The following is a 27,185-nucleotide window of genomic DNA, read 5'->3' on the forward strand; positions in this document are numbered from 1 at the left end:
GAACACATGGGTTACATGTGAACGGGACTTGGTGCAAGTTAGGTTACGGGCAGCAGAGTTTTGGATGGGCTCAAGATTTTGGAGGTTGGAAGATGTGAGGCCGGCCAGGAGAGCATTGGAATAGTCCAGTCTAGAGGTAGCAAAGGCATGGATGAGGGTTTCAGCAGCAAATGAGCTGAGGTAGGGGTTGGAGTTGGGCGATGTTACAGAGGTGGATGTAGGCGGTCTTAGCGATGGCGCAGCTATGTAGTCAGAAGCTCATCTCGGGATCAAATAAGACACCAAGGTTGTGAATGGTCTGGTTCAGCCCCAGACAGTTGCCAGGGAGAGGGATGGAGTCTGTACAGTGCACAAATAGTACACATCGGGAAAAAGACAGAGGCCCGGGTTATCCGTAAGGCCTTCCTTTACCAGCGTAAGGGTTTAAATAAATATTAAAATAATTTTTTTTAAATGATTTAACCATCCAAAAACCTTTAAAATTATTTTAGGTTATTTGGTGTTGAGGCCAAGATTGGATCAGCCATGATCTTATTGAATGGCGGAGCAAGCGCGAGAGGCCAACTGGCCGATTCCTGCTCCTGTTTCTTATGTTCTTTTGGCCCCTTGAAAAATGTTTACATTTATTTTTCAGAAAATTAAATATTTGTTTTAAATGTTTAATTGAATTGCACTCTAATTAATTTTGAACATGTGATAATTTATTTTTATTTAAGTGGGGTAAAAGTGTATTTTTTAGGGGATTTCTATTAAGCTTATAGGAATTCCGTACGTAAATGGAATCCCCATAAGCATAATGGGAATTCCCCTTTGTGATTGGTTGGGCTGGCCCACATGATCAAGAGATGCTTGCGTACCGCATGCTCCCCTGGGAAACGTGGGCCTTTACGCAGGTCTGCGCCTTCAGGCTCAGGAGCACGAGTCTTCGAAAGTACGGAGGCACCAGGTAGCTGCGGAGTTTACTTGTGGTTCGGAGGCATTCGCCCGCGGGAAGCCTCCGACCGCAATTTCCAACCCATTATTTTCACTGCATCTGCAGGGACTTTGGGAGGAGAAATCTGGGGAACAACTGGGAGTTGTCCGCCACTTGTCTCCTTCCATTCCTTGCGCCACGCCATCTTAAACCAAGACCCCATGTCCCATGCTTCATGTGTGGTGTTAAAGATCCCGTGGCACTATTTGAAGAAGAGCAGGTATCCTGGACAGCATTCCTCCCTCGACCAACACCACCAAAAACAGATTAATTGCCCAATTATCTCATTTGCTGATTTTCGGGATTTGTACCTGACTGTGTTCAGCTTTGCTGCAGGCCCCTGGTGCCCCCTGCTGGCAATACAGTGGTTAACCAACATCTCTGTGTTTAAAATCGCTCCAGTTTTCTTCAGTTCATCCAGCAACCTTGTCTTTCCCCTTCCCCTCTCCCCTCAAGGATTCAGCATCTTCAGAAAAGGAAGGGAGAAAATTGGTGGAGAAGGTAGTCCTGATGTATTGACATCAGTTCACTGTGTCTATGGTGCTGAGCTATGACCCCTCTAATGCCAATGCAATATGACAGGATAGTATAGGCTCCTATCAGTTAGGTTTACTGCTCTGACCTATGCTCAATGTTTCGTGTCCTGATATCAGGCTTCAAAACAATCCATAAACCATGTCTCATAGCATCGACCAGAATTAATGCTTTGATAAGATTCTTGTTCAAACTCCTACAGAGCAGGCACTATTTCTTCTTGTAAAACACTGTACAACAGGCAACGAAAAAATCTGTACTGAGTAGAGCGAGCCTAGATCAATATCCGTCTAATAATTAACCCCACTTTCTGCAAACGTAGTTAATTAGGATGTGAGCATTGGGGGGAGGGGGAGAATGAATCACAAATTATGAATTTCTCGCCCAAAGAATTTTAAATGTATCAATACGGAGACAAAACTAAGATTTCAGTTCTCTATTTGAATGATGGTGTAGATGTTTTCGATCCTCCCCATTTTCTCCCCTCCTCCCAAAGGGACAAATACTTGCTGGGCATAGTTGCAAGGAAGCCAAATGACTGTTATGTGAGCCTAGCTGGGCGAGTCGGGCGTTGGTCCGGGCGAGTCGGGCGTTGGTCCGGGCGAGTCGGACGTTGGTCCGGGCGAGTCGGACGTTGATCGGGCGTTGGGCCGGGCGAGTCGGCCGTTGGTCCGGGCGAGTCGGACGTTGGTCTGGGCGTTGGTCCAGGCGAGTCGGACGTTGGTCTGGACGTTGGTCTGGGCGTTGGTCCGGGCGAGTCGGACGTTGGTCCGGGCGAGTCGGACGTTGGTCCGGGCGAGTCGGACGTTGGTCCGGGCGAGTCGGGCGTTGGTTGGGCGTTGGTCCGGGCGAGTCGGGCGTTGGGCCGATGGGAGTCGGGCGCTGGTTCGGGCGAGTCGGACATTGGTCCAGACGAGTCGGACGTTGGTCGGGCGTTGGGCCGGGCGAGTCGGCCGTTGGTCCGGGCGAGTCGGACGTTGGTCTGGGCGTTAGGCCGGGCGAGTCGGATGTTGGTCGGGCGTTGGTCCGGGCGAGTCGGGCGTTGGTCCGGGCGAGTCGGACGTTGGTCGGACGTTGGTCTGGGCGAGTCGGGCGTTGGTCCGGGCGAGTCGGACGTTGGGCCGGGCGAGTTGGGCGTTGGGCCGGGCGAGTCGGGCGTTGGTCAGGCGTTGGTCCGGGCGAGTCGGGCGTTGGGCCAGGCGAGTCGGACGTTGGGCCGGGCGAGTCGGGCGTTGGGCCGGGCGAGTCGGGCGTTGTTTCGGACGAGTCGGCGTTGGTCCGGGGCGGGTCGGACGTTGGTCGGACGTTGGTCCAGGCGAGTCGGGCGTTGGTCGGGCATTGGTCCGGGCGAGTCGGGCATTGGGCCGGGCGAGTCGGACGTTGGGCCGGGCGAGTCGGGCGTTGGTCCGGGCGAGTCGGACGTTGGTCCGGGCGTTAGGCCGGGCGAGTCGGACGTTGGTCCGGGCGAGTCGGACGTTGGTCTGGGCGTTGGTCCGGGCGAGTCGGACGTTGGGCCAGGCGAGTCGGGCGTTGGGCCGGGCGAGTCGGGCGTTGGGCCGGGCGAGTCTGGCGTTGGGCCGGGCGAGCCGGGCGTTGGGCCGGGCGAGCCGGGCGTTGGTCCGGGCGAGTCGGACGTGTAGGGGGGTGGCACGTGAGCCCAGTCAGTTATGCCTCTGACTGCCCGTGAGCGGTTCGAATCACTCCCACACCCCTGAGATTCTCAATACCGGACTTAGGTACAGGTAGCGATACAGAAAAGACTCGAGTAGACAGGTGGTTTGGATGTAAGCAAAACTCAGGATTTTATTAAACAGGAAAAGTTAATACAGTCTTGAGAGAAATTACCAGTACATATAATCACAGGCAAATACAACTAACTACAGGGAACTTTGTGATATCCGGCACCGATGGGACCGGCGTGTTGCCGATCTATCAAAACTGCCGGACATACAAAGTTAATGTTGAAGCATACGGAGGTTTTCATCTCCGTATCTGACAACAAACACTGTTGCTTAGCAACAGCTTCTAAAGAGTCGGCTGCAGCTGCAAGCGTCTCTAGCTGAAGCTGTTGCTATAGCTACAGACCTTGCAGTGCCTGACTGGGAAAAAAAAAGAACGAGAACTAAAAAAACTTATAGAAAACGGCTCCTGATTTTTGCCGTTAGATCGAGTATTCCGGACATACAACCTCCGGATAAACCAAAGTTTCCTGTATATACTTATACAGAGAATGGGGAACACATGGCACATCGAGGGAAAACAACTATCTTAACAATCCCCTTATCCTTATCCCACCCCCTATACCTAACTAGATTAAGCTATGAGGGGCCAGAATTTATGCTCACCAATCAAAAGGGTTTGTTGGACTCAAAACAGCGGTGGGGTTCGGGGTTCGCTCTTGGTGCTCTCTGGAGCCTGCCATCGTCACGTGGTCTCCGGGTGCTGCAAGGGCGTTGTCCAGGTTCGAGTACCCCAAAGTTAAAGTCTCTGTTTGGGTACTTTACCTTGCAGGGATGATTCTTCTTCTTCAGCCGACAGTTTGAGTTTATATGAAGATAGTCGCAGGTTGGCTGAGGCTGAAGGCCTGATGATTCGAAGCCTACCCTCAGTTCGTCTCCTCAATTGGTCTTTCTCAGTTGGTCTTAGTTGGTCTTCCCTCCTCCCCTCATCGCGTCCCACCTCGCCTGGCCTGAATTGTCTGTGACCGCCCGATGCAATGCCGGGGCAATTTCTAGATGGAGTGGCAAAAGGCACGGGCAAAGGCCAGGGGGTAAGCGTGGGACGGGGAAAGAGCGACAGCCACGAGGGCGAGGGGCCGAAGAGCCAAGCAGAGCAGAGAGAGAAGCGAGAGATTGCTACCCGGGGCCTTCAATTATACTCTTTTCGTAAACCCTTATCTGCGTGCCAAATCAGGTTAGTTCTTTGTCTTGATCTTGGCGGGCTATTTTAAATAATGGTAGCAATCCATACTAAGTGTTTTTAGATGGCCGGTCATCGCGTCTACCGGCCCAATAATTGACTTGTTTTGTGATGAACGTTCCTTGATGGGCCTGTCCAGCCTCGATGGCTCTTTTAATCTGTTTCCAATTATATATGTAAACTGCTTGATGGCCTTAACTATAGGCCTAACTGAATTTAGATTTGTCTCCAATTCGATCTAATACATAATTCAAAGTCCTGTCTGGTTTCAAAATACAAAGTCTCTCTTCACAGACACTGCAGCTTTGGTTTCGATCCACAAGCTGTCTGCATTGCAGAGTCCATTTAAAAATCTCACAGGCTTTCTGCCACGAGGCACGGACGCCATCTTGGGTACCCCTTTTATGATTTAAAATGTCCACGCAGGGTCCCGTTTATTAATAACAACCTTCGGGGAAATGTAGAAATTTTGCAAATCTTACAGACGTTGGGCCGGGCGAGTCGGACATTGGTCCGGGTGAGTTGGACGTTGGTCGGACGTTGGGCCGGGCGAGGCGGACGTTGGGCCGGGCGAGTCGGGCGTTGGGCCGGGCGAGTCGGGCGTTGGGCCGGGCGAGTCGGGCGTTGGGCCGGGCGAGTCGGACGTTGGGCCGGGCGAGTCGGTCGTTGGGCCGGACGAGTCGGACGTTGGGCCGGGCGAGTCGGGCGTTGGGCCGGGCGAGTCGGGCGTTGGTCCGGGCGAGTCGGGCGTTGGTCCGGGCGAGTCGGGCGTTGGTCCGGGCGAGTCGGGCGTTGGGCTGGGCGAGTCGGGCGTTGGGCCGGGCGAGTTGCAGGTTGGTATTGACTTTGTTGGGTGCCAAGCTGGGTTTAAATCCTAGAACGATGAGCTCAAATGCCCTTTTTTATCCTTGATATTTTGATATTCTTGTTTTCAAACTCAAGCTCCTAATTCTGAAACTAATTTACTTTCCAGAACCCATTGCATCTGCAGATAAGCATGGAAAGCTCGGTGACCTCCTTGATGGACTTACTCATCAGTGTCCTTAAAACAAACGCCTGGTATGATGTCAGTGTAATTTTGTGCCATAGCTGGGATGTCTCCAGGTTCCTCAGCTACCTGAGCAACAACTCTAACTTTGAACTGCGGGCTTTACTCAACTTAACAGACATGGAGGATGCGGGCATCATTCGCCTTTTACACGAGAATTTCAATGATTTGAAGGACTCATCCACTTCTGTTTTGATGTTTAGTAGTGATGCCAAATGCTCTGGCTTTGTCTTTGAAACGGCAGCTGGGTTGGGTTTGACTTCCCCTGAGTTTCACTGGGTTATTGGTTATCCACTCAACATCGAGGAGCTGCAAACCACAGGCCTACCCCTCGGTCTACTTGCCTATGGTGAAGTAAACAAACCAGTTCTGGGAAGTTACGTGAGGGATGCGGTTGAGCTAATAGCTAGAGCCATATCAACAGCAGTGTTTATTCGGCCAGACACAACGCTTATCCAAAGCATGGTGAACTGTAATGACAAACAGAAAGAAGGGATATTATCTTCAGGTCAATATCTTTCAAGGTAAAACTTTTTTTCATGAAAATATTTCAATGAATTCAATTTTCTCTTTCCCCAGTTTTCTCTGACTTTCTCCTGTGGGTGGAGTTTGGCCCCCGCAGGAACTGGCCGCCCTCCAGTAACTCACCCAAGTGGCCATTGATGTGTTAGCTTAAGCAATGAGTGTCAGCAGACTATTTGAGCATGATGGGGTGTGGGGGGAAGGAGGGGCCAAGAGAATAACAGCCATAAGTTGAACCCAGGACCTCTGATCTAATAGCAACCATTAAGCTTTATAAAAATCAAATGGTTATGTCCCAAACTCTCATTATGTTTAAATGTCTTTGGTTATTTGCAGCTTTCTGTTGGTTTAAGAGGTTTATTTTTCTATACGCAGTCATTGTCAGCCATGGCTCAGTGGGTAGCACTCATACCTCTGAGTCAGAAGGTTGTGGGTTCAAGTCTCACTCCCAAGACTTGAGCACAAAAATCTAGGCTGACACTCCAGTGCAATATTGAGGGAGTGCTGCACTGTCGGAGGTGCCATCTTTAGGATGAAATGTTAACCGAGGCCCCATCTGCTCTCTCAGGTGGACGGAAAATATCCCATGACTCTAATTTGAAGAAGAGCAGGGGAGTTATCCCTGGTGTTCTGGCCAATATTTATCCCTCAATCAACATCACTATAACAGATTATCTGGTTATTATCACATTGCTCTTTGTGGGAGCTTGCTGTGCACAAATTGGCTGCTGCGTTTCCTACATTACAAAGTGACTACACTTCAAAAGTACTTCATTGGCTGTAAAGCATTTTGGGACGTCCTGAGGTCATGAAAGGCGCTATATAAATGAAAATCTGTTTTTTTCTTTTTCATTGCTGATTGCGAGAAGCTACTTGGAGAAGTTGCAGAGCCTGACAGCCTGACTAAAATAAATTGACACAGGTCAATTATCACTAACTCGGGTTGCACCAGCTTCAGCTGCCTGTGTTAACCAGACTGTTCGGGCTCAATTTTAACTCAGCCGTCAGGCGGGCTTTGAGGTGTGCGGGGGGTTAAAATCGCAAAATCTGGGGGTCGGGACCCCCCCCCTCCCACCTGGTTCCCGACACCTAGCCATTTTAACCCAGGCGTGTCTGATGGTCCCGAATCAATCCCACCTGCAACAGGCGGGACTGGTCTTTAGGGCCCTTAAACAGCACTAATTAGCCTTTATAATCCCATTTTAACAGGCCCTTGCCTGTTTAACCCTTTTCCCACGTAAAACACGCCTGGTGGGGAACATGCCTGTGAAACCTGGCGTGAGCACTATTGGCTTGCTGACTATCAGCTGCAGGTCAACCATTAAAGAGGAGATTTGATCAGTCATCATTTGCAGGTGGCAGGATTTTGTTGTCTCAGGCCTGGGGCAACTTTTACCAGGTTTACCCACACCTGTGGAAGGTTGGAGCCTCACACACTTCTCCAGTGTGACCTCCTGCGAAACCCCTCTCGCCACCCTCACTCAGCGCTTCCTCAACTGAGGCATCTACCAGAAGCATGGGAGGCCTTTTTTTCCCTTCCCTTCTTGGCATTAGAGGAGCTCGAGCACTAGGCGTGGCAGCAGCAGAACCAGCAACAGCAGCAGCACCAGGATGCTGCTCACCCACCTGAGGCAGCACAGGCCAGAAGGGGCCAGCGCATGGAAGCCCGTCGGCGCAGGAGATAACCCCCAAACAGGGTCTACAGACACAGGGTCAGCTACTGTAATGATCAATAACATGTCATTCTATAGTGGACACTAGGTGGAGCCGTAGAGCTGTATATAGCTGTATGTATAAGACTACACTACCCAGCTGTATGATATTAAGACTACATTACCCATGTGGCACTAGGTTACCCAGAAGGCAACAGTCAAGATGGAAGCCGCTACAGATACAGTACCTAGTCCACATGTGCTCAATAAAGTAACTAGTAAAAGCTAGCTGTGTTCATAATAAGAATGTCTATTTATTAATGAACATAACATGGTACCAGGGTGGTGAAGATCTGCTGAAAATTGTGAAAAGCGACATGGAGAATTTGAAGCCACCAGAGCGTTTGAATCTCACAGAAAAAATCGACTACAACTGGCAGACTTTTAAACAACAATTCGAACTCTACATTGCAGCCATCGGATTCGGTACGAAGCCAGATGCAAGGAAGATATCGTTGCTGCTTACGGTTGCAGGCCCACAGGCGATAGAGGTATTTAATACATTTGTATTTAATCCAGAGGAGAACAGAGGAAAATTAGAAGATGTGCTAAAAAAATTTGATGCACATTGCTCTCCCAAAAAGAATGAGATGTATGAAAGATACATCTTCCATTCTCGGACACAGCAACAAAATGAGGCTTTTGATAGCTTTATAACTGATCTGAAACTGAAAGCACAGACATGTAATTTCTCTGAACTCAAAGCATCCATGATTCGTGACCAGATTGTGTTTGGTAGTCATGATAAAAAAGTCAGGGAACGTCTGTTGAGAGAAACCGAACTAAATTTGGAAAATGCGGTGAAAATATGCCAAGCCAGCGAGCTAGCTCGAAAGCACGCGAAGACTTTCAGTGAAATCAATAATGATGCGATTGTAATGAGTGATAATGCTGCTGTTGGTGCTGTGTCCTACAAGGGGAAGAAACGTGGGCAGAACAGAAATGAAAAGCAATCGGAGAATGAAATTTTTAATTGTAAACGCTGTGGTTACAAACACCAGTTAAGACAATGCCCAGCATTTGGAAAAATGTGCACAAAGTGTAATGGAAAGAATCACTTTGCCAAACAATGCTTTTCAAAAGTAAGAACAACGAAAGGGCAACAAGTTCATGTAATTGAGGACACTGATTTAAGTGAGACATTTTTTGTAGGAATGGTGTCATGTGACGATATCAAAAAAGATACAGAAAATGTGCAGCCCTCAGAAATGGACAATGCTGAACATAAAATCAATGCAGTAAAAGTGGACAAATGGATGATCCCACTGCAGATAAATGGAGCATTAGTTACATTGAAACTGGACACTGAGCAAAAGCAAACTTAATCAGTATGAGTGACATAAAAAATATGAAAGAAAAGCCCAAGATACAGAAAAAGTCAGTACTACTGAAGAGCTATAATGGACAGAAAATAGATAGCTTAGGTGTATGCAGACTTAAAGTGACAGTCAAAGACAAAGTGCACCATCTCATGTTTTCTGTTGTGGCTGAAAGACTTGATTCGATACTAGGTGACAAAGCTTGTGAAGACTTAGAACTGATCAAGAGAGTCTACCGTATAAACTGTGTATAAGCAGACCAGATGACTCCGGTGATGAAGCAGAGAGCCCATCAAGGATGAAAAGGCCAAAGGGTATCCATGTCTTCAAAAAGCCTAGTTTCTCCAAGAAGAAAGAAAAAGACTTTAAGGTCAAAGAGAAGCCAAAGGAAGAAAAGCACAAAGAGGAAAAACACAAGGAGAAAAAGTCCAAAGATATAACCGCAGCAGATGTTGTTAAGCAGTGGAAAGAGAAAAAGAAAAAGAAGAAGCCTGCACCAGAGCAGGAAGCAGTTCCGGTGGATACTCCTTCTTCCCTCAGGCCAATCTTTGGTGTTCCATTAGCCGAGGCTGCTGAGAGGACTATGCTGTATGATGGGATCCAGCTGCCAGCAGTTTTTCGAGAGTGCATTGACTACATTGAGAGTTATGGCATGAAGAGTGAAGGAAACACTGAAACCCTCTCCAAGCAAAGATCGCAAGGAGACCTCGATCTATACAAGAGCAGATTGATGACAATGCCACAACTGCATCTTGTCATTCCCCGCCAGAACAATCTCATGAAGACACATCAGACTTACCCATGTTGAGAAGATCCACATGTGAAGTAAAAGAGACTGATAGACTTAATCTTTGAGTACAATGTAAAGCTTTGAAAATGTGTTGACTGTTTTGAAAATGTTTATGTTTGTAGAGCACTAACAAAAGTGTTACCGATATTATCTTTATTGTTTTCTTGAAAGTTGATTGATATTGATTTTGTTAAACCTCAAAGAAAGGGGATCAATAACATGTCATTCTATAGTGGACACTAGGTGGAGCAGTAGAGCTGTATATAGCTGTATGTATAAGACTACACTACCCAGCTGTATGATATTAAGACTACATTACCCATGAGGCACTAGGCTACCCAGAAGGCAACAGTCAAGATGGAAGACTCTACAGATACAGTACCTAGTCCACATGTGCTCAATAAAGTAACTAGCAAAAGCTAGCTGTGTTCATAATAAGAATGTCTATTTATTAATGAACATAAGATGCTACCTCAACATGACGGAGCAGCAGTGCCAAAGGTGGCTCCGACTTTCACGACAGGTAGTGGCTGACATCTGCACAATGATACAGCAAGACCTGGAGCCCAGAGCACCAGGTCGACACTCCTTACCAGTGGCCATCAAAGTCACCACCGCACTCAACTTTTTGGCCTCAGGCTCATTCCAGGGATCAGTAACAGACATCAGTGGCATCTCCCAGTCGGCCACACACACTTGCATCACGCAGGTAACCGATGCCCTCTTTGCCCTCGTGCACAATCACATCCATTTCACCAGGGATCGCGCAAATGTGACGGCGCGAGCGTCTGGATTAGCTCATCTGACAGACTTTCCAAGGGTGCAGGGCTAAATTGACTGCACACATGTGGCCCTTAGGCACCCCATCGCAATCCAGGTATTTTTGTCAACCGCAAGGGCTTCCACTCCCTTAACGTTCAGCTGGTGTGTGACCACAAGAAGGAGATTTTGCATGTTTGTGCCAAGTACCCTGGCAGTTCCCATGACTCCTTCATACTGCGCCAGTCTAGTGTGCCTCCGCTATTCAGGCTGCCAGACCAACTTCACGGATGGCTACTTGGAGACAAGGGCTATCCCCTGAGGACTTGGCTAATGACGCCGTTGAGGAGGCCAGCCAATGAAGCTGAGGAGCACTACAACTCCAGCCACATTTCCACCAGATCCATAATCGAGCAAACCATCGGCTTGCTGAAGATGCGCTTCAGATGCCTGGATAGATCAGGTGGAGCCCTACAGTACTCAGCAGCCAGGGTCTCCAGAATCGTCGTGGTTTGCTGTGCACTCCACAACATGGCACAGTGTCGTGGCTTGCAGATTCCTGAGGACCAAGTGGCTCCTCACATACCCTCCTCAGATGATGATGATGAGGAGGAGGAGGGCAAAAATGAGCATCCTGCAGAGGCCCATCAACCAGCAGCAGCATTACGCGAGAACATTGCTGCCCAGGATGCAAGAAACGCACTCATCCTGGCCAAATTTGCTTAGCCTAGTAAATCAAACTCTTTTGCCTCGCAGCTTCTTACCTGAGCATCAACAATGGCCAAACCCTGCGGATTCCGAGCTATTTGACCAGCATCCTAACAACTGCAAGTAATCCTAAGCCCTCAATGTGAAAGTCCCATTCGCGAAATGACACACGCCAGAACTGCAGCAGTTGCCATCAGAATTTTTATGAAAAACAAACAACTGATGGCATTTTTACAAAATACACAACATTTCACCCAAGTGACTACCCTTGTGACTACTTGTGCTTTATCTTCCTCTTACGCGTGCTCCTATGTAGTGGTTCCCCTGTGGCTTCAACAGATGTGGAGGCCCCTTGCTCACTTTCCTGCTGCTCCTGTCTTGACACCTTTGGCGGGTGTCCTCTGGGGTGGCGAGCCTGTGAGGGCTCGTCAGCAGTCTGCTGCTCCTGCGGCTGTGCAGGAGTTGAGACGTCTATCTCAGTTGGGTGTGGACTCCAGCGGGGCTCTGACCGAGGGCTCTGCAGTGGCATGGAAGTGTGAGCGCTTGGAGAGGAGCCCCTACTTCCTTGAGGTCTGCCACCAACCTCCCTCTCATGGGTCAGGTCCCCCTCAGTGCCTGCAAGTGGCTTGAGAGCACCTTGCTGCACATCAGGGGGGCCATGGGAACCCGTATCTGCAATGGCAGTCCTACTCAGAAGGACTTCCATGAAGGTCTGGTTTCTCTGTTCAATAGATGCCCATCGCGCCTCAAGAGATGTCATTCCATTCTGAACACTCACCATGTTTTCCATACCCTGGCGACTAACCTCCTCCATGGCCGTAGCCCTCCTCTCCTCTACCGTAGCCCTCCTCTCCTCTACCACAGCCATCCTATCCTCTACCATAGCCAGCTTTACCACGGAGGCAGCAATCATTTCCACGTAGGTAGCCATCCTTTCCGTGTTGATGCGTTCATGCGCCACTGACTCCACAAAGGCTCTGCTCATGTTTGCTATGGACTCCTCCATTCGCTCCACACTCGCAGTGACCCTGGAGACAAAACCTGCCAGAGACTCCTGCATCTGTGCATGGAGTTCCATCACCTTTGATCTTACGGATGGACCCAGAGGCAGAGGGTCGACATGCAGCGGAGCCGAGCTGGCAGAGTCTTGCGGCCTCCGACGAGGACTCTCCACTGCTGTCCCTGTCTCCACAATCTGCTGATGCTCACTTGTGAGCTGTGATACACCAGGTGACAACTCTACTCTATGTCCCGAAGGTCCCATCGAGGTGTGAGTGTCTGCGCTGGTGCTGGGTGCGCTTATTTCTGCTGACGCTGCGCCCTCAGAAGTTGCAGATTCCTCTGAGGAGTTTGGCATCTCAGGCTCTTCCTCCTGCACACTGGGGATGGGGGCTCTCGATGGTCCTGTGGGGGAGTCAAGGAAAAAGTTAGAGATGTGATGTCAAGGCTACATGCACATTGCATTTTGCAGATGATCATAAGTCCATATGATGTAGCTTCAGAATCATTATCAGCGACTCATGCAATGCCAATGAGAGAGATGGAAAACTATTCTGTCACCAGCTTGCGGGGATGCACCTGTCTGTCCTTCCCCAACTTCCGCATCTCTGTCAGCCCCGACGATCTCCAGGACGGCTTCCTCCCAGGGGGTGAGCTGGGCTAATGAGGGTGGCCCTCCTCCTGTCCTGGCTCGCTCTCTCCTGTTGTGAGCTCTCTTTTCCTGCAATGAGGGAGACAAGGGGAGGTTGAGTGAGAATGAAGGAGTGAGTGCAGAGATTGCATAGCATAGATACTTAGAAGGAGACAAAGATGGAGTGAGGTTGCAAGACCAAGGGCCCTCCCTATGTGTTGTCAGTTGTGTTCAAAGCATCAGAGTGAGAGGGAGTGTGAGGGCTGCATGGTCGAATAGTTGGGTGAATGTGAGCATAGAGAGAGAGAGGGAATGGCTAAGGGTGCATGGATGTGAGTGTCAAGTGGGATGTGGAGGAAGAGATTGCTAAAGCTGAGTGCTGGTGAGGAAAGGTGTGGTGTATGTGCCTTTAAGAGCCCCCTGTGTACTGTAATGCCGGTAATGGCCACTCGGGCTATATAAGCCTGTATAGTGTCTTGTATCTGTTAGTTCACCTCCAGACTTTGTTCAGTAAACACCTGTGAAACCAACTCCTGCATTCCGTGTCTCCATTAACACACGGATACAACAGTGGCGACGAATTGGAAACGGACTTACCTGCAATTCAGCAGCACCTCAAGGAGGTCGATTCCTCAGACGAAAGTCAAAGAAAAACAAGAAAGAAAAAAATTTAAAAAACTGTGGTTTCACCAGCTAGCCGAGCTGGTGGCAGGTACTGCAATAATCCTTCCTGGACGGCGGGCTGGGGTTCCATCGGCTGGCTCTGCAGCAGGGCCGAGCAGCGAAGGCGGAGGCAAACGGAGACAGAGGGTGGAGCACTCGGGAGACGGCCGGCGCTGCAAAGCAGGTCGGCGTTCGGACCAAGCAAAGGGAGGGAAAAGTCCCAGAGAGTCCGGCGGGAACGAGTCTCCACCTATTAAAAATACCTATGTAAATAAAAACCGCGGAGAACAGCGTTGTCAGAAGCGGCAGCGGCGGGAAAGCGCGGGAGGCGCCATTTTTTTTCTGCGGGGAAGAAAGGAAAGCGCGGGAGGCGCCATTTTTTTTTCAGGATGCCTATGACTGGCAATATTACTGATTTCGATAGCGATATAGAGGATTGGACCACATGTGGAAAGAGTGGAGGTATATTGCACAGCAAATGAAATAGAGAATGATAAAAAGGCATCAGTACTTCTAAATCTAATGGGCGCAAGGACATACGGGCTGTTACGAAACTTAATCACTCCAGCCAAACCGAAGGACAAGAATTTTAAGGAGATTGTTGATACCCTACAGGAGCACTTAAACCCAACACCGCTGCTGATAGCGGAACGATTCAAATTCTTCAGGAGGAATCAGCACAAGAATGAAAGTAACGCTGATTACCTTACCGAATTAAGGAAGCTGTCTAAGCACTGCCAATTCGGGGCAGGACTGGCAGATTCTCTTCGAGACAAATTCGTCTGCGGTCTCCTAAGTGAAGGAACACAGAAAAGGCTACTTTCTGAGAAAGATTTGACACTGGACAAGGCTTTCAGTGTGGCTGTATCATATGAAGCAGCCGCAAGAGGAGCTGCAGAGATACAGCAAAAGCCACAGGACTTCGGCACCCATGAAATGACACAGGGTTTCGAGAGATGTTATTGCTGCGGCAGATCCACCCATGACCAGAGGGACTGCTGGTTCAAGGACAAAGCATGCAGGCAATGCGGAAAGATTGGACACATTGCACGTGTATGCCGATCTGGAAACAAAAAATCCACGGACAGGAAAAAAATCAGTAAGGAAAAGTACAGAAAGGTACAAATGATGACGGACAGTAGCTCCGAAGACCAGAAGAGCGATAGCGACTCCGGAAACAAGAGACTAAGCTGTCTCAAATTACATAATGTAATTGTCAAAGAAGATTACCAGACCATTTGGGTTACCCTCACGATAGCGGGGTCCCCAGTTAAAATGGAGCTAGATACAGGATCGGCTCTGACCGTCATGAGTCGACGGGATTACGAGCGGCTATTTCCGCATATACCTTTGAAAGACACATCCATTATCTTGAAAACATATACGGGGCAGAAAGTATACCCCAAAGGGAAAATAAGGGTGCCTGTTGTATACAACGGCAAGGAAATACAGAAGTTGTATTTATACGTTCTGCAAGATGGTGGTCCACCGCTGTTGGGACGTGAATGGATCAGGAAGATACGTTTAGACTGGCACTCCATTCAGGCACTGACGGTGACCAGTAAGAAAAAAAATGATGATGACATCATACCTGAACGATTAAAAGACATCTTGGCCAATGCCAAGGAAGTGTTTCAACAGGAACTAGGAACCTTGAAAGGCGTCACCGCCTCAATAAAAGTGGAAGATGCGGCAATTCCCAAGTTTTTTAAGGCAAGGCCGGTGCCATACGCAATTCGTCCAGCAGTCGAGGCAGCGCTGGAGAATTTGGAAAAGGCAGGTGTATTATCCAAGATAGATTGGAGCGAGTGGGCAACACCCATCGTCCCGGTCATGAAGAAAACGTTGAATAATGATAAATCTGAAGAACAGAGAAAAATTCGCATCTGTGGGGACTTCAAGGTGACTGTAAACCCGGTCCTTCACACGATACAGTATCCTCTTCCGAGGATAGAAGATATTTTCGCCTCACTATCCGGAGGGAAACGTTTCACCAAAATTGACTTGGCACAAGCATATCTACAGATGGAGGTTGAAGAGGCCTCTAAAAAGTATCTCACGATAAATACACACAACGGCCTATACCAGTACAATCAACTGGTTTTCGGAGTAGCATCAGCTCCAGCTATCTGGCAAAGAGCTATGGAGCAAGTCCTCCAAGGGATTCCGGGGACTCAGTGCTACCTAGACGACATCCTTGTAACAGGAGAAAACGACAACGAGCACCTTGCCAATTTGGAGCAGGTGCTCACTAGGCTGAAAGAACGGGGCCTATGAGCAAATCGCCACAAGTGCGAATTTTTCCAGAAACAAATATCATATTGTGGCCACATAATTAACGAGGAAGGGTTGCATAAGTCACCTGAAAAAGTTGAAGCGGTCATAAAAGCCCCAGCACCTGAAAATGTCTCACAATTAAGGTCGTTCCTGGGATTGATAAATTACTATCATAAATTTTTACCGAACTTGTCAACTCTTCTGCACCCTCTTAACGAACTGCTACAAACGGGAGTAATTTGGAAATGGAGCGAAGACTGTAAACGTGCCTTCCATAAATGCAAAGGCTTGATCACGTCCAAGGAAGTTTTGGCTCATTACAACCCATCACTGCCAATCAGACTGGCGTGCGATGCATCCCCTTACGGCGTAGTAGCGGTATTATCGCATAGATTCCCTGATGGCTCGGAGCGGCCGATAGCTTTTGTGTCACGCTCATTGAACTCAGCTGAGCGTAACTATGCCCAGATCGACAGGGAAGCACTCAGCCTGGTATGGGGAGTGAAGAAATTCAACCATTACCTACACAGACAAAAATTTACCTTGTTGACTGACCATCAACCCCTCGTCTCCATATTCAACCCTAAAAAGGGTGTTCCCATTATGACAGCGCAAAGGCTACAGAGGTGGTCCCTTTTCCTAGGGGCACACCAATATGACATAGAATACAAAGGATCAAAACAGCATGGGAATGCTGACGGTTTATCGCGCCTACCGTTGCCAACGGTAGAAGAGGCACCTACAGTGGACCCAGTGGAGATGTTCCACTCAACCATAGTGGAATGTCTACCAGTAACAAATTCTGCCATTGAAAAGGAAACGAGAAATGACCCGACTCTCTCACGAGTCTACGATTTAACGGTGAAGAGATGGCCAGCACATGGCGAACCATTGTTGCCAGCATTCTCGCAAAGAAGAGAACAGCTATCAGTGTGCCGAGGAACCTTGATGTGTGGATCCAGAGTGGTGATTCCACCCAAACTCCAGGATAAAGTGCTAAAGGAGCTTCACGAGGGGCATCTGGGTGGAGTGAAAATGAAGAACCTAGCCAGAGCGTTTGTGTGGTGGCCAGGTATCGATGGAGACATCGAAGAAATGACCAAGAGCTGCCTAGGATGCCAGAAGGTCCAAAACGCCCCACCACAAGCCCCTCTACATCCATGGGAGTGGCCCTCATCTCCATGGCAAAGGGTACACATCGACTTTGCTGGTCCATTTATGGACTCAATGTTCTTAATCGCGGTTGATGCACACTCCAAGTGGCCGGAGGTAATAAAGATGTCCTCCACCACCACGGAAAAAACCATCACAGTATTAAGGACCATATTTGCCAGGAATGGGCTGCCTGAACAGATCTGTTCTGATAATGGACCGCAATTTGTGTCCGAAGAATTCAGGAAGTACTTAAAAAAACAATGGGGTTAAGCAGTACACGTCCGCCCCATACCATCCCGCCAGCAATGGATTGGCTGAAAGGTTTGTCCAGACCTTCAAGAAGGCCATAAAGGCCATGGGTAATGAAGACATAAATCTACAGCATAAGGTAGATAACTTCTTGTTTGCGTACAGGAATGCAACACATGTGGTTACAAACCAAACTCCCGCCATGATGTTCTTCAATAGAAGCCTAAGATGCCGGCTGGATTTGATCAAGCCAAACATCAGAAGGGACGTGGAGAACCGGCAATTTCAAGGCATGAATGAAAGGCCAACTAGAACCTTCCAGATAGGTCAACAAGTTTTGGCCCGGGACTACCGTACCGAGAAATGGCAGCCTGGAACTATTTGCACACGACTAGGACCGCTGATGTATACCATGGACATTGGAGAAAGCATAATAAGGCGCCATGCTGACCAGATCATAGAGTCATCCAAAAAGCGACAACCTACACCACAACTCTATACGCCTAATGATGAAGCAGAGATACCCATAGTATCTATCTCCGATCCGGTGATACTGGAACCAGATGAACCCGACACTGGCATTCAAGCCGAATCGACCTTGCCAAAAGAACCTACTACACCACCAAAAACTACTACACCACCCACCGAGGCGTTATCCGGACCGAGTCAGGAAGCCTCCAGAGAGACTGACTTATAATTGATTAACTGCAGCAAATGTGTAGATTATTGTTCTTGTAACATGTTAATTAATGATTACTTAAAATGTTATGTACTGGTTGTCTAAAAGGGGAGGAATTGTGGTGTATGTGCCTTTAAGAGCCCCCTGTGTACTGTAATGCCGGTAATGGCCACTCGGGCTATATAAGCCTGTATAGTGTCTTGTATCTGTTAGTTCACCTCCAGACTTTGTTCAGTAAACACCTGTGAAACCAACTCCTGCATTCCGTGTCTCCATTAACACACGGATACAACAAAAGGCAATGGGGATCAGATTGAGGGTGATGGAAACTTCATACTTACTTTTCCAGTGCGATGAAGGTCATGGAATCTTTTCCTGCACTGCATCCAGGTGCGTCGTGTGAGCCCCAAGGAGTTGAATTCCCCAGCCACCTGTAGCCACACAGCCTTGGTCTGACTGGGAGGCCTCTTCCTCCCTGAAGAAGGGAACAGGACCTCCCTGTGGGCCCTAGCACCATCCAGCAATGCCTGGAGTGAAGCCTCATCAAATTTTGGGGCAGCTCTTGCCCTCCCGCTGGCCATTGCTCCTGCAGGCTCCCGTGCCATCTTAATGGTAAAGTTTGGAAGCCTGCAGAAGATGCAAGGCTTGCTGTGGACCTTAAAAGCAGCAGCAATGATGATGTCATATTCTGCGACTTTCTGACTGGAAATACTCAATTGCCAAGGGTTCCCACACACTGGAAATCAATTGGCCAATTGAGTTAAAATTGCATCAATCTCACAGACCCATTTAGATTTGTGTGGGAAACACTAAATTCAGGGAACCCGACAATTCCCTGCACCTGAGTTAAAATTGACCCCTTCATCTCAGTAACTCTTAACAGCCAGCTTTACCCAATCCTCATTTGAACTTAGTTATCTGGATGGTGGGGTGCAAAGAACTTCAGGTTGTCCTACTGCACTCCAGTCTCCCCCCTCTCGCCAAACTGGAGGAGGACATGGAGCAGCACAATCCAGTACATCCTGCTTCCCAGCGGCTAGTAGCTGTCAAGGTCCCACACACAGGGCTGGATTTTGCCAATGGGGAGCTTTTGGAGGCGGGACTCCCACTTGTCGGGTTTTAGTCCCACCTCCATTGACTTCTGGCCACCCTGCGCTATTTTCCCTTGATTGACCTTGTTAAGCCCACCCAGCGGGCTTAGCAGGCCAGTTAAGGGAAAGCCGATTACAGAGAACGTCAACGTATGACGTTTCATCTGTCAAAAATGTGAAGCTGCCAAACACTGACATTCTCTGTAGTTTGATGAGTTCTTGAATTCAAGACACATCAAACCTCTTTCTTTAGCAGAAATTAGATGGTTGTTGCATTGGAGAATGCAGCAGCCATCTGTCATCTCTGCCAGTGAGATGCGAGACTCTCCGCATCCCCAACTCTTAAAGCCTGCAGGAAGAAACAAAGGTAAGTAAACATTTACTATCACTTTCCACTCACCTCACATACTCATCTCTCCACACTTGCACCCATCACTAACCTTCACAGCGCACTTTTGCACCCCTCCGACCCCTGCAGACCCATTGCTCGCCTCGGTGACCCTGGCGGGGTTCGCAGCCTTCGGGAAGCCCGCACTTGTGTGGGTAAAAAGGGGATAATCCTCTTATCCGCCTGTTAACTACTTGTTAACAGGCAGTTAAGTGACTGCAATCCCCTTCCCACCTCCAAGGAGACAGGACCTGGCGCGGGTCGGCTACCTGCCTCCTGGCAAGATGGCACGGAGGCGGGTTGGGGTTGGGATGGGCACCCTCCCCCAGATTCTGCCATTTTCCCGGCAGTCCCGCCTCTATACTCACCTCCCCAGGGCTGGCAAGATCGCGTCCATAGATTTTCTTACCCTGCCACTGATAGCAGGTGTGGGAAATTCAGCAGCCGGGGCAGGAGATGGAGGAGCACCTCCCAAACCTGTGAGCTCCACCACCTAGAAGGACAAGGGCAGCAGGTGCTTGGGAACACCATTACCTCCAAGTCATCCCGATTTGGACATTTATCACCGTTCCTTCATCGTCGCTGGGTCAAAGTCCTGGAACTCCCCACCTAAGAGCATTGTGGGAGCACCTTCACCAAACGGACTGCAGCGGTTCAAGAAGGCTCACCACCTCCTCTAGCGCAACTAGGGATGGGGAATAAATGCTGATCTTGCCAGCGATGCCCACATCCTGAGAGTGAATTTTAAAAAAGGGACACCAACCCAAACTGTCCCATCTCTGCAATTAGATAATGGTTGTGGGAGATCCACCAGTTCAAACTATTTTACTCTTCCAGCTACCGGCAGTGACGAGCCATCAGTTGCTCTGTGCGCAGAGGAAGATTTCCACCCTTTGTTGCTCATAGCAAAATTGTTCTTTATACAACCATTTACAATTCACCATTTCACTACAAATAAACAGAAGAAGTTGTCCCTATTGTGCAGGTTCGTGTTTTCCTCTGTTCCTGCTGTGCACTGTTTAAAACTCCCCCATCCTACGCACTTTTCCTCCTGCACGTATCTTCACTCTATTGACATCAAGATTCATCACACCATTTTCCTACTCTCACTTGCCCTTTTCCAGGACCCCAAAATGGTGGAACTCCTCAGCTCCCTCAGTCTTCCCTTCATCCTGCAATCTGCCGGCTTTTAAACACCAAGCCTAGTGCCGCCTAATCACAATTTCCCGATTTAGAATCACTGAACATTCAGCACTGAGAGAGGGCATATGAGCCCCCATGGCTCCACACTGGAGTTACCCTAATCCCGTCACCTTGCTCTTTCTCTGTATCCTTTAATATTTTCCCTTCTCAAATGTTTTATCTTATTCCCTCTTAAATGCTCAGCTGGCTTGGCTGCAATATCCATATTTTACATCCATCCGGTTTTTACCTTGTTTTCCCTCTTGCTCTTTTCGGCTTTCCTCGCGTCTTACACTGGGACCTCGGCCCTTCAGCTGGGGTTTCAATAACATTTTTAAAAATTACATTTGAAATGTAAATTGCATTTTTACCCATTCAATGTTTTTGTGTGTGGTGGTGGGAGGCGGGTGTGGTTTCAGGTTCTACCCACCCCCCTGCCCGCCCCCTCCCCCACTGTCCTGAAGACACTCATTCTCTCCGGGGTTTGGGATCCATGGGCATGGGCTGGCCTCCAGTAGCTTACCCAAGTGGCCATTCCTCCTGTGTGTGTCCTAGGCAGCAAGTGGGATATTCTTCCACGTGAGTCGTCACAGCTGAGAATTTTGGATTTGAAATGTCATAAATGAAGTTCCATGCTCAGAGATCTGAACTGATTGTGAGGTGACAGTGTGGATTAGGCAGCCCAGGGAAGTGGAGGGTATTGGAAATTTTAAGAGGATGATGGCTAGATTTCTGACTGACCGGGCTAATGAAGGGTATCAGAAATCTGTGACTTTTGGGACTGGTCAAGTAGATAGAGATGGTCGTTTCCTAGTTCTGTATTGCCCTGTAAGGAGATTGAGAAAAATTGGTTAGATGGGGGATGGTAAGTTAGTTTAAGTACAACTAGTGATGTGGCATGAGCTTGATTATCTTAGGGAGTCTGTGAGACATTTTCCATGAAATTGGCCACAGTTTTTTTCCTCTTTCTTTGCCTTCACCTCCCCCCCCCACCGCCCTCCCCAGTAATTAGCTTCCACTAGTTATTGGGGAGGGCAATACATAAAGTTATATGTCTAAATGACAGGATTAACATTGGTGGGTCTGATGGTCTTTTCTCACACTTCTCTTTGTGTGTTCATATGTATTATGTTTAGATTACTTAAACGTTGGTAATAATCACAATGTAAAGTGTTGCCTGTGTCCACTCCTGCCTCAGCCCATCTGCTGCTGAAACCCTCATCCATGCTAGTGTTACCTCCATATTCCAACGCTCTCCTGGCCAGGCTCCAGTCTTCCACCCTCCGTAAACATTAGCTCATCCTAAACTCTGCTGTCCTTATCCTAACTCGCAGCAAGTTCCGTTCACCCATCACCCCTGTGCTCATTGATCTACATTGGCTCCCGGTCCAGCAACGCTTCAAATTTAAAATTCTTATCCTTGTGTTCAAATCCATCTTAGCCTCGCCCCTCCCTATCTCTGTAACCTCCTCCAGCTCTACAACCCTCTGAGAACTCTGCATTCCTCCAAGCCTGGCCTTTTGTGCTTCCCCATTTTCCTTTGCCGCACCATTGGTGGCCGTGCCTTCAGCTGCCTGGGCCCTAAGCTCTGGAATTCCCTCCCTAAAACTCTCTTTCCTCCTTTAAGATGCTCCTTAAAACCTACCTCTTTGACCAAGCTTTTGGTCACCTGTCTGAATATCATTCAATGGGGCTTGGTGTTTTGTATGATGAAGCCGCCTTGGGCCGTTTTACTATGTTAAAGGCACTATATAAGGGCAAGTTGTTGTTGTTAAGTTTTTTCCCCACTTTCCCCCCCCCCCCAGGTTTTTGGCAAACACGTCATTTGATGGGGTGACGGGTTACATCCACGTACAGGAGACATCTCACATTCGCAGCGACCACCGTTACCATATCTGGAACCTGCGGCAGGACCCATTGGGTAAACCCACCTGGGTCAGAGTCGGCAAATGGAACCGACAGAAAATCGAGATTGAACGAGGCATATGGCCCAACAGAATCCAAAATGAAATGAACGAGGAGAGCAGCTCATCTCACTCCAAGCTCCGGGTCGTCACCTTGGTAGAGCTGCCCTTTGTTTTCACCAGGGAGGTTGACCGTGACGGCAATTGTCCGGCAGGCCGCCTGTGCTTGGACCCTCACACCAAAGACCCCACTGAGCTGGCACGGCTGTTTGAGGAGCTGAACGATGAAAATGGATCAGTGCCAACAGAGTACAAGAAATGTTGCTATGGTTATTGCATGGACCTCCTGGAGCAGCTGTCGGACGACCTCGGTTTTGAGTTTGACCTGTACATTGTTGGAGATGGGAAGTATGGTGCCTGGAAAAATGGCAGATGGACAGGATTGGTGGGCGATCTCCTCAGCGGAGCGGCCCACATGGCCGTCACGTCCTTTAGCATCAATTCAGCGCGCAGCAGGGTGATAGATTTCACCAGCCCCTTCTACTCCACCAGTTTAGGCATTCTTGTGAGGTCAAAGGATACAGCAGCTCCCATTGGCGCTTTTATGTGGCCATTGCACTGGTCAATGTGGGTTGGGATTTTCGTGGCACTCCACCTCACGGCTTTGTTTCTCACACTTTACGAGTGGAAAAGTCCTTTCGGAATGACCCCCAATGGAAGAAACAGAATAAAAGTGTTCTCGTATTCCTCAGCTCTTAACTTGTGTTATGCAATCCTCTTTGGAAGGACGGTTTCCAGTAAAATCCCTAAATGTTGGACTGGGCGTTTCTTAATGAACCTCTGGGCGATCTTCTGCCTCCTTGTCTTATCCAGTTATACAGCTAACCTGGCAGCTGTTATGGTCGGAGAGAAAACCTTTGAGGAACTTTCTGGGATTCACGATGATAAGGTAAGAAGGTTTCAGAACATTTTATTTGAAAGGAAAATGGAAATACATTTAACAATGTAATTCCAGAGACTTTTTTTAAGAGGATATCAAATATATGTCCATAAAATTAAAATGGCAATCGTATGATTAGTTCCACTTCCTGTCTCTCACATCCCTGGTCAGACATCAAGAGGGAGATTTGATTGTTTAAAATTTTATTTTAAGTGCACCTTAAAAGCATCCAAGGGCACTCCTGGCTCCATGCTGAGTTAGCTGAACCTGGTCTGGGTGGCAGTGGGGGTTCTGGCCTCAGTGCTCTGGACTAGGGAGGAGAAAAATTGATCTATCTGGGCTCCTGCTGCAGATCACTATCCAGTGACCTCTGCTCGAAAGTGCATGTGCGGACGTTGGGTGAAGTAGGATCTAGATCGGCTGTAATGCCCCAACACCTTTAGTCAAACAACCAGGCTGAGTTGCTGGATAGCCAATAGAAACAGGAAACCGTGGATGATTTCCCTTCCTTATCCAGGGACATGAGGCCACCTGTAGCCCTCTCCACTCCTAGCTCAGCTCAGTACAGACCAGAGAGGGAAACTTGGACCTTCCTGTTCTGTTTACATCAGTACTACACCCGTCTGGACATTTATCGCCGAGCTGTCATGGGAGCTCACTATTTGCAATTTCACTGGACTCACCAGTCAATTCTACTAATTTTAGAAAGTTGTTTACTGAAATGTCTGATTCTGTCCCCATCAGAAGAAACACAATCCATTAATATTTGCAAATGCTTCTCAGAGTCTGAACTGAGCCCTGATTTACATCATGAACATCAATTTTAGAGCAAATCTATTTATCATCCCAGAGAGTTGGAGCACTGAGCCCATTATTTAAATTAACAGATTTACCACAGGAAGAACTGTTTCTTTTCAACTTTTGACAAAAACACTGCGTCATTTGATTTGTGAACTGCTGCTGTCTGAGGATGAGGAAAGGATTTAATTGGCTTCTTGAAAAGTCACTGGGGGTTAAGTTGGGCAGTGCCTGTTTTTCAGGTGCTGCCTGACCTCCTAAGGCCCCAAAACGGCGAGCAGGAAGCGCGTGCACATTTCCAACTGCAAGTGCGTAACCTGCCATATTGGGTAAGGACAAACAAGAGGCATCCTTTACCCCCGCCTGAAGCCGGCGTTAGGCCCTTTACATATGCAAATAAAGGGCCTAATGCATGCTTCAGATCCCCACTCTAACATTGGCATGCACTGAGGTGGCCTCGATCCCTCCCCGACCCCTGCGACAACATGTCCGAGGCCCCTGATCCCTCCCCGACCCCCGCGACAACATGTCCGAGGCCCCTGATCCCTACCCGACCCCCGCGACAAGTCCAAAGACCCCCGATCCCTCCCCGAACCCCGCAACATGTCCAAAGACCCTCGATCCCTCCCCGACCCCCGCGACAACATGTCCGAGGCCCCTGATCCCTACCCGACCCCCGATCCCTCCCCGAACCCCGCAACATGTCCAAAGACCCTCGATCCCTCCCCGACCCCCGCGACAACATGTCCGAAGCCCCTGATCCCTATCCGACCCCTGCGACATCCAAAGACCCCTCCCGACCCTACTCGACCCCCGCGACAAGTCCAAAGACCCTCGATCCCTCCCCGACCCCTGCGACAACATGTCCGAAGCCCCTGATCCCTATCCGACCCCTGCGACGTCCAAAGACCCCTCCCGACCCTACTCGACCCCCGCGACAAGTCCAAAGACCCCCGATCCCTCCCCGAACCCCGCAACATGTCCAAAGACCCTCGATCCCTCCCCGACCCCCGCGACAACATGTCCGAGGCCCCTGATCCCTACCCGACCCCCGATCCCTCCCCGAACCCCGCAACATGTCCGAAGCCCCTGATCCCTATCCGACCCCTGCGACGTCCAAAGACCCCTCCCGACCCTACTCGACCCCCGCGACAAGTCCACAGCCCCCCGAGCCCTCTCCGACTCCCATGACATGTCCGAGGCCCCCGACCTCTCTCCGACCCCACGACAACAAGTCCAAAGACCCGACCACTTACCCGTGTGCTGCGGCGCTACCAAACTTGGAGCACATACCTTGTCCTGTCTCTTCCAAAAGCGCCGCCTTCATTGTATTGAGGTCCAAGGCACAATATCCGGGACTCCTCGGACCTCCCCATTTGTGCACAGGGTAATAACCCTGCACTTAGGGCAGGGTGAGGCACCTAACAGTGGGCGTTCCCAAATTTAACACCCACTGGGGGGAAAATTCGGTTGATTAGCGCCTTCTGGGGCGCAAAGAAACTAGCGCCCGGGCGCAGCGATGTTTGCAAAATTGACCAGACATTTTGCAGCAGCGCTAAACACTACCGCCATGATCTCCTGGGCTCGCAGATCGTGACGTCAGTCGAGCGTGCAACGCCCCGGTAGCACCCCAGACCGGATATTGAGTGGCGCCCCCTTCCTTTCCGCCTGCCACTAGCAACGACAGGTAATGGGGAACGTTTTGCAGTCAGGAAGGGGCTGAGGGAGTGCTATTTAAAGGCGGCCTCTTCCTGCCTTTTTTGTCAGAGACGTTTTTGCACCATTCATTCTGAGAGAGAGCGAGAGAGATTCTGGAGAGATTCAACGCTCTGTGAAGTAGTTTTGGGTACTGAGCAGCACTTTACAGGTTCTTTTTGATTTGACCTTGCATCAATTTAGAAGAGACTATGGGGGCTGCACTGAATCGGGGCATCGTCCTGCACCTGCAGAATCGGAGGCATCAGAGACGCAGAGAGAGAGTGGCAAACATGGCCAGAGGGAGGAGGGCCAACAGGCCTCTGCACAGGAGACCTTACCCTCCCAGGATATTCCGGGAACAATTCTCCTACATTCATTTGTCTGAGGAGCAGTGTTTGCGCAGGCTGCACTTCAGCAAGGAGGTGGTCACTGAGCTCTGCCGCCTGCTGCAACCAGATCTGTCGCCTCAACTCAGGACCAGGACGTCTCTGTCAGTGGCAGTGAAGGTGACAGTGGCTCTGAATTTTTATGCCACCAGCTCCTTTCAAGCAGCTACTGGGGACATCGCCAATATCTCCCAGTTCACTGTCCATTGCTGTATCCGGGAGATGACAAATGCCCTCTATAAAAGGAGATGCCAGTACATCTCTTTCCCCATGACCCGGGCCAAACAGCATGAACACACATGTGGCTTTGCGAGGATAGCGGGCTTCCCCATGGTGCAAGGCACCATTGACTGCACGCATGTGGTATTGCGGGCACCGCATGAAAATGCAGAGGTTTTCCGAAACCGCAAGGGCTACCACTCCTTAAATGTCCAGTTGGTCTCTGACCACAGACAGCTGATACTCGCCGTCAATGCCCGCTATCCTGGCAGCAGCCACGATGCTTTCATCCTGCGCCAGACTGGTGTGCCAGACCTTTTCCAGGCACCGCATCAGCCAAGTGGTTGGTTCCTCGGAGACAAGGGTTATCCACTCTGCACCTGGCTGATGACACCACTCCGTAACCCCAACACCCCTGCCGAGCTGCGGTATAATGAGAGCCATATCGCCACCAGGAACATAATTGAGCAGACGATCGGTGTGCTCAAGCAACGGTCCCGCCCTGCAGTACTCTCCTGAGTGAGTCTCCCTGTGCATAGTTGTGTGCTGCATACTTCACAATCTGGCAATCCTCAGGACCCAGCCAATGCCACCAGGGATTGGTGCACCACCGGAAGAGGAGGGGGAAGAGGAGGATGATCA

General features: G+C 49.4%; 1 protein-coding gene across 1 annotated transcript in view; it reads left to right on the plus strand.

The window, feature by feature from the left end:
• Nucleotides 1-27,185, plus strand: part of grin3bb (glutamate receptor, ionotropic, N-methyl-D-aspartate 3Bb) — a 108,301-nt gene that overhangs the window by 49,607 nt on the left and 31,509 nt on the right. The window contains exons 2-3 of the mRNA XM_086004820.1: nucleotides 5,400-5,998; nucleotides 22,404-23,451. Coding sequence (XP_085860946.1) covers nucleotides 5,400-5,998; nucleotides 22,404-23,451 — 1,647 coding nt within the window. The remainder of the gene's footprint in view (nucleotides 1-5,399; nucleotides 5,999-22,403; nucleotides 23,452-27,185) is intronic.

The sequence above is a fragment of the Somniosus microcephalus genome, chromosome 13, assembly GCF_052327205.1.
Source record: "Somniosus microcephalus isolate GS21.2 chromosome 13, FLI_Smic_1.0, whole genome shotgun sequence".
NCBI classification, from domain to species: domain Eukaryota; kingdom Metazoa; phylum Chordata; class Chondrichthyes; order Squaliformes; family Somniosidae; genus Somniosus; species Somniosus microcephalus.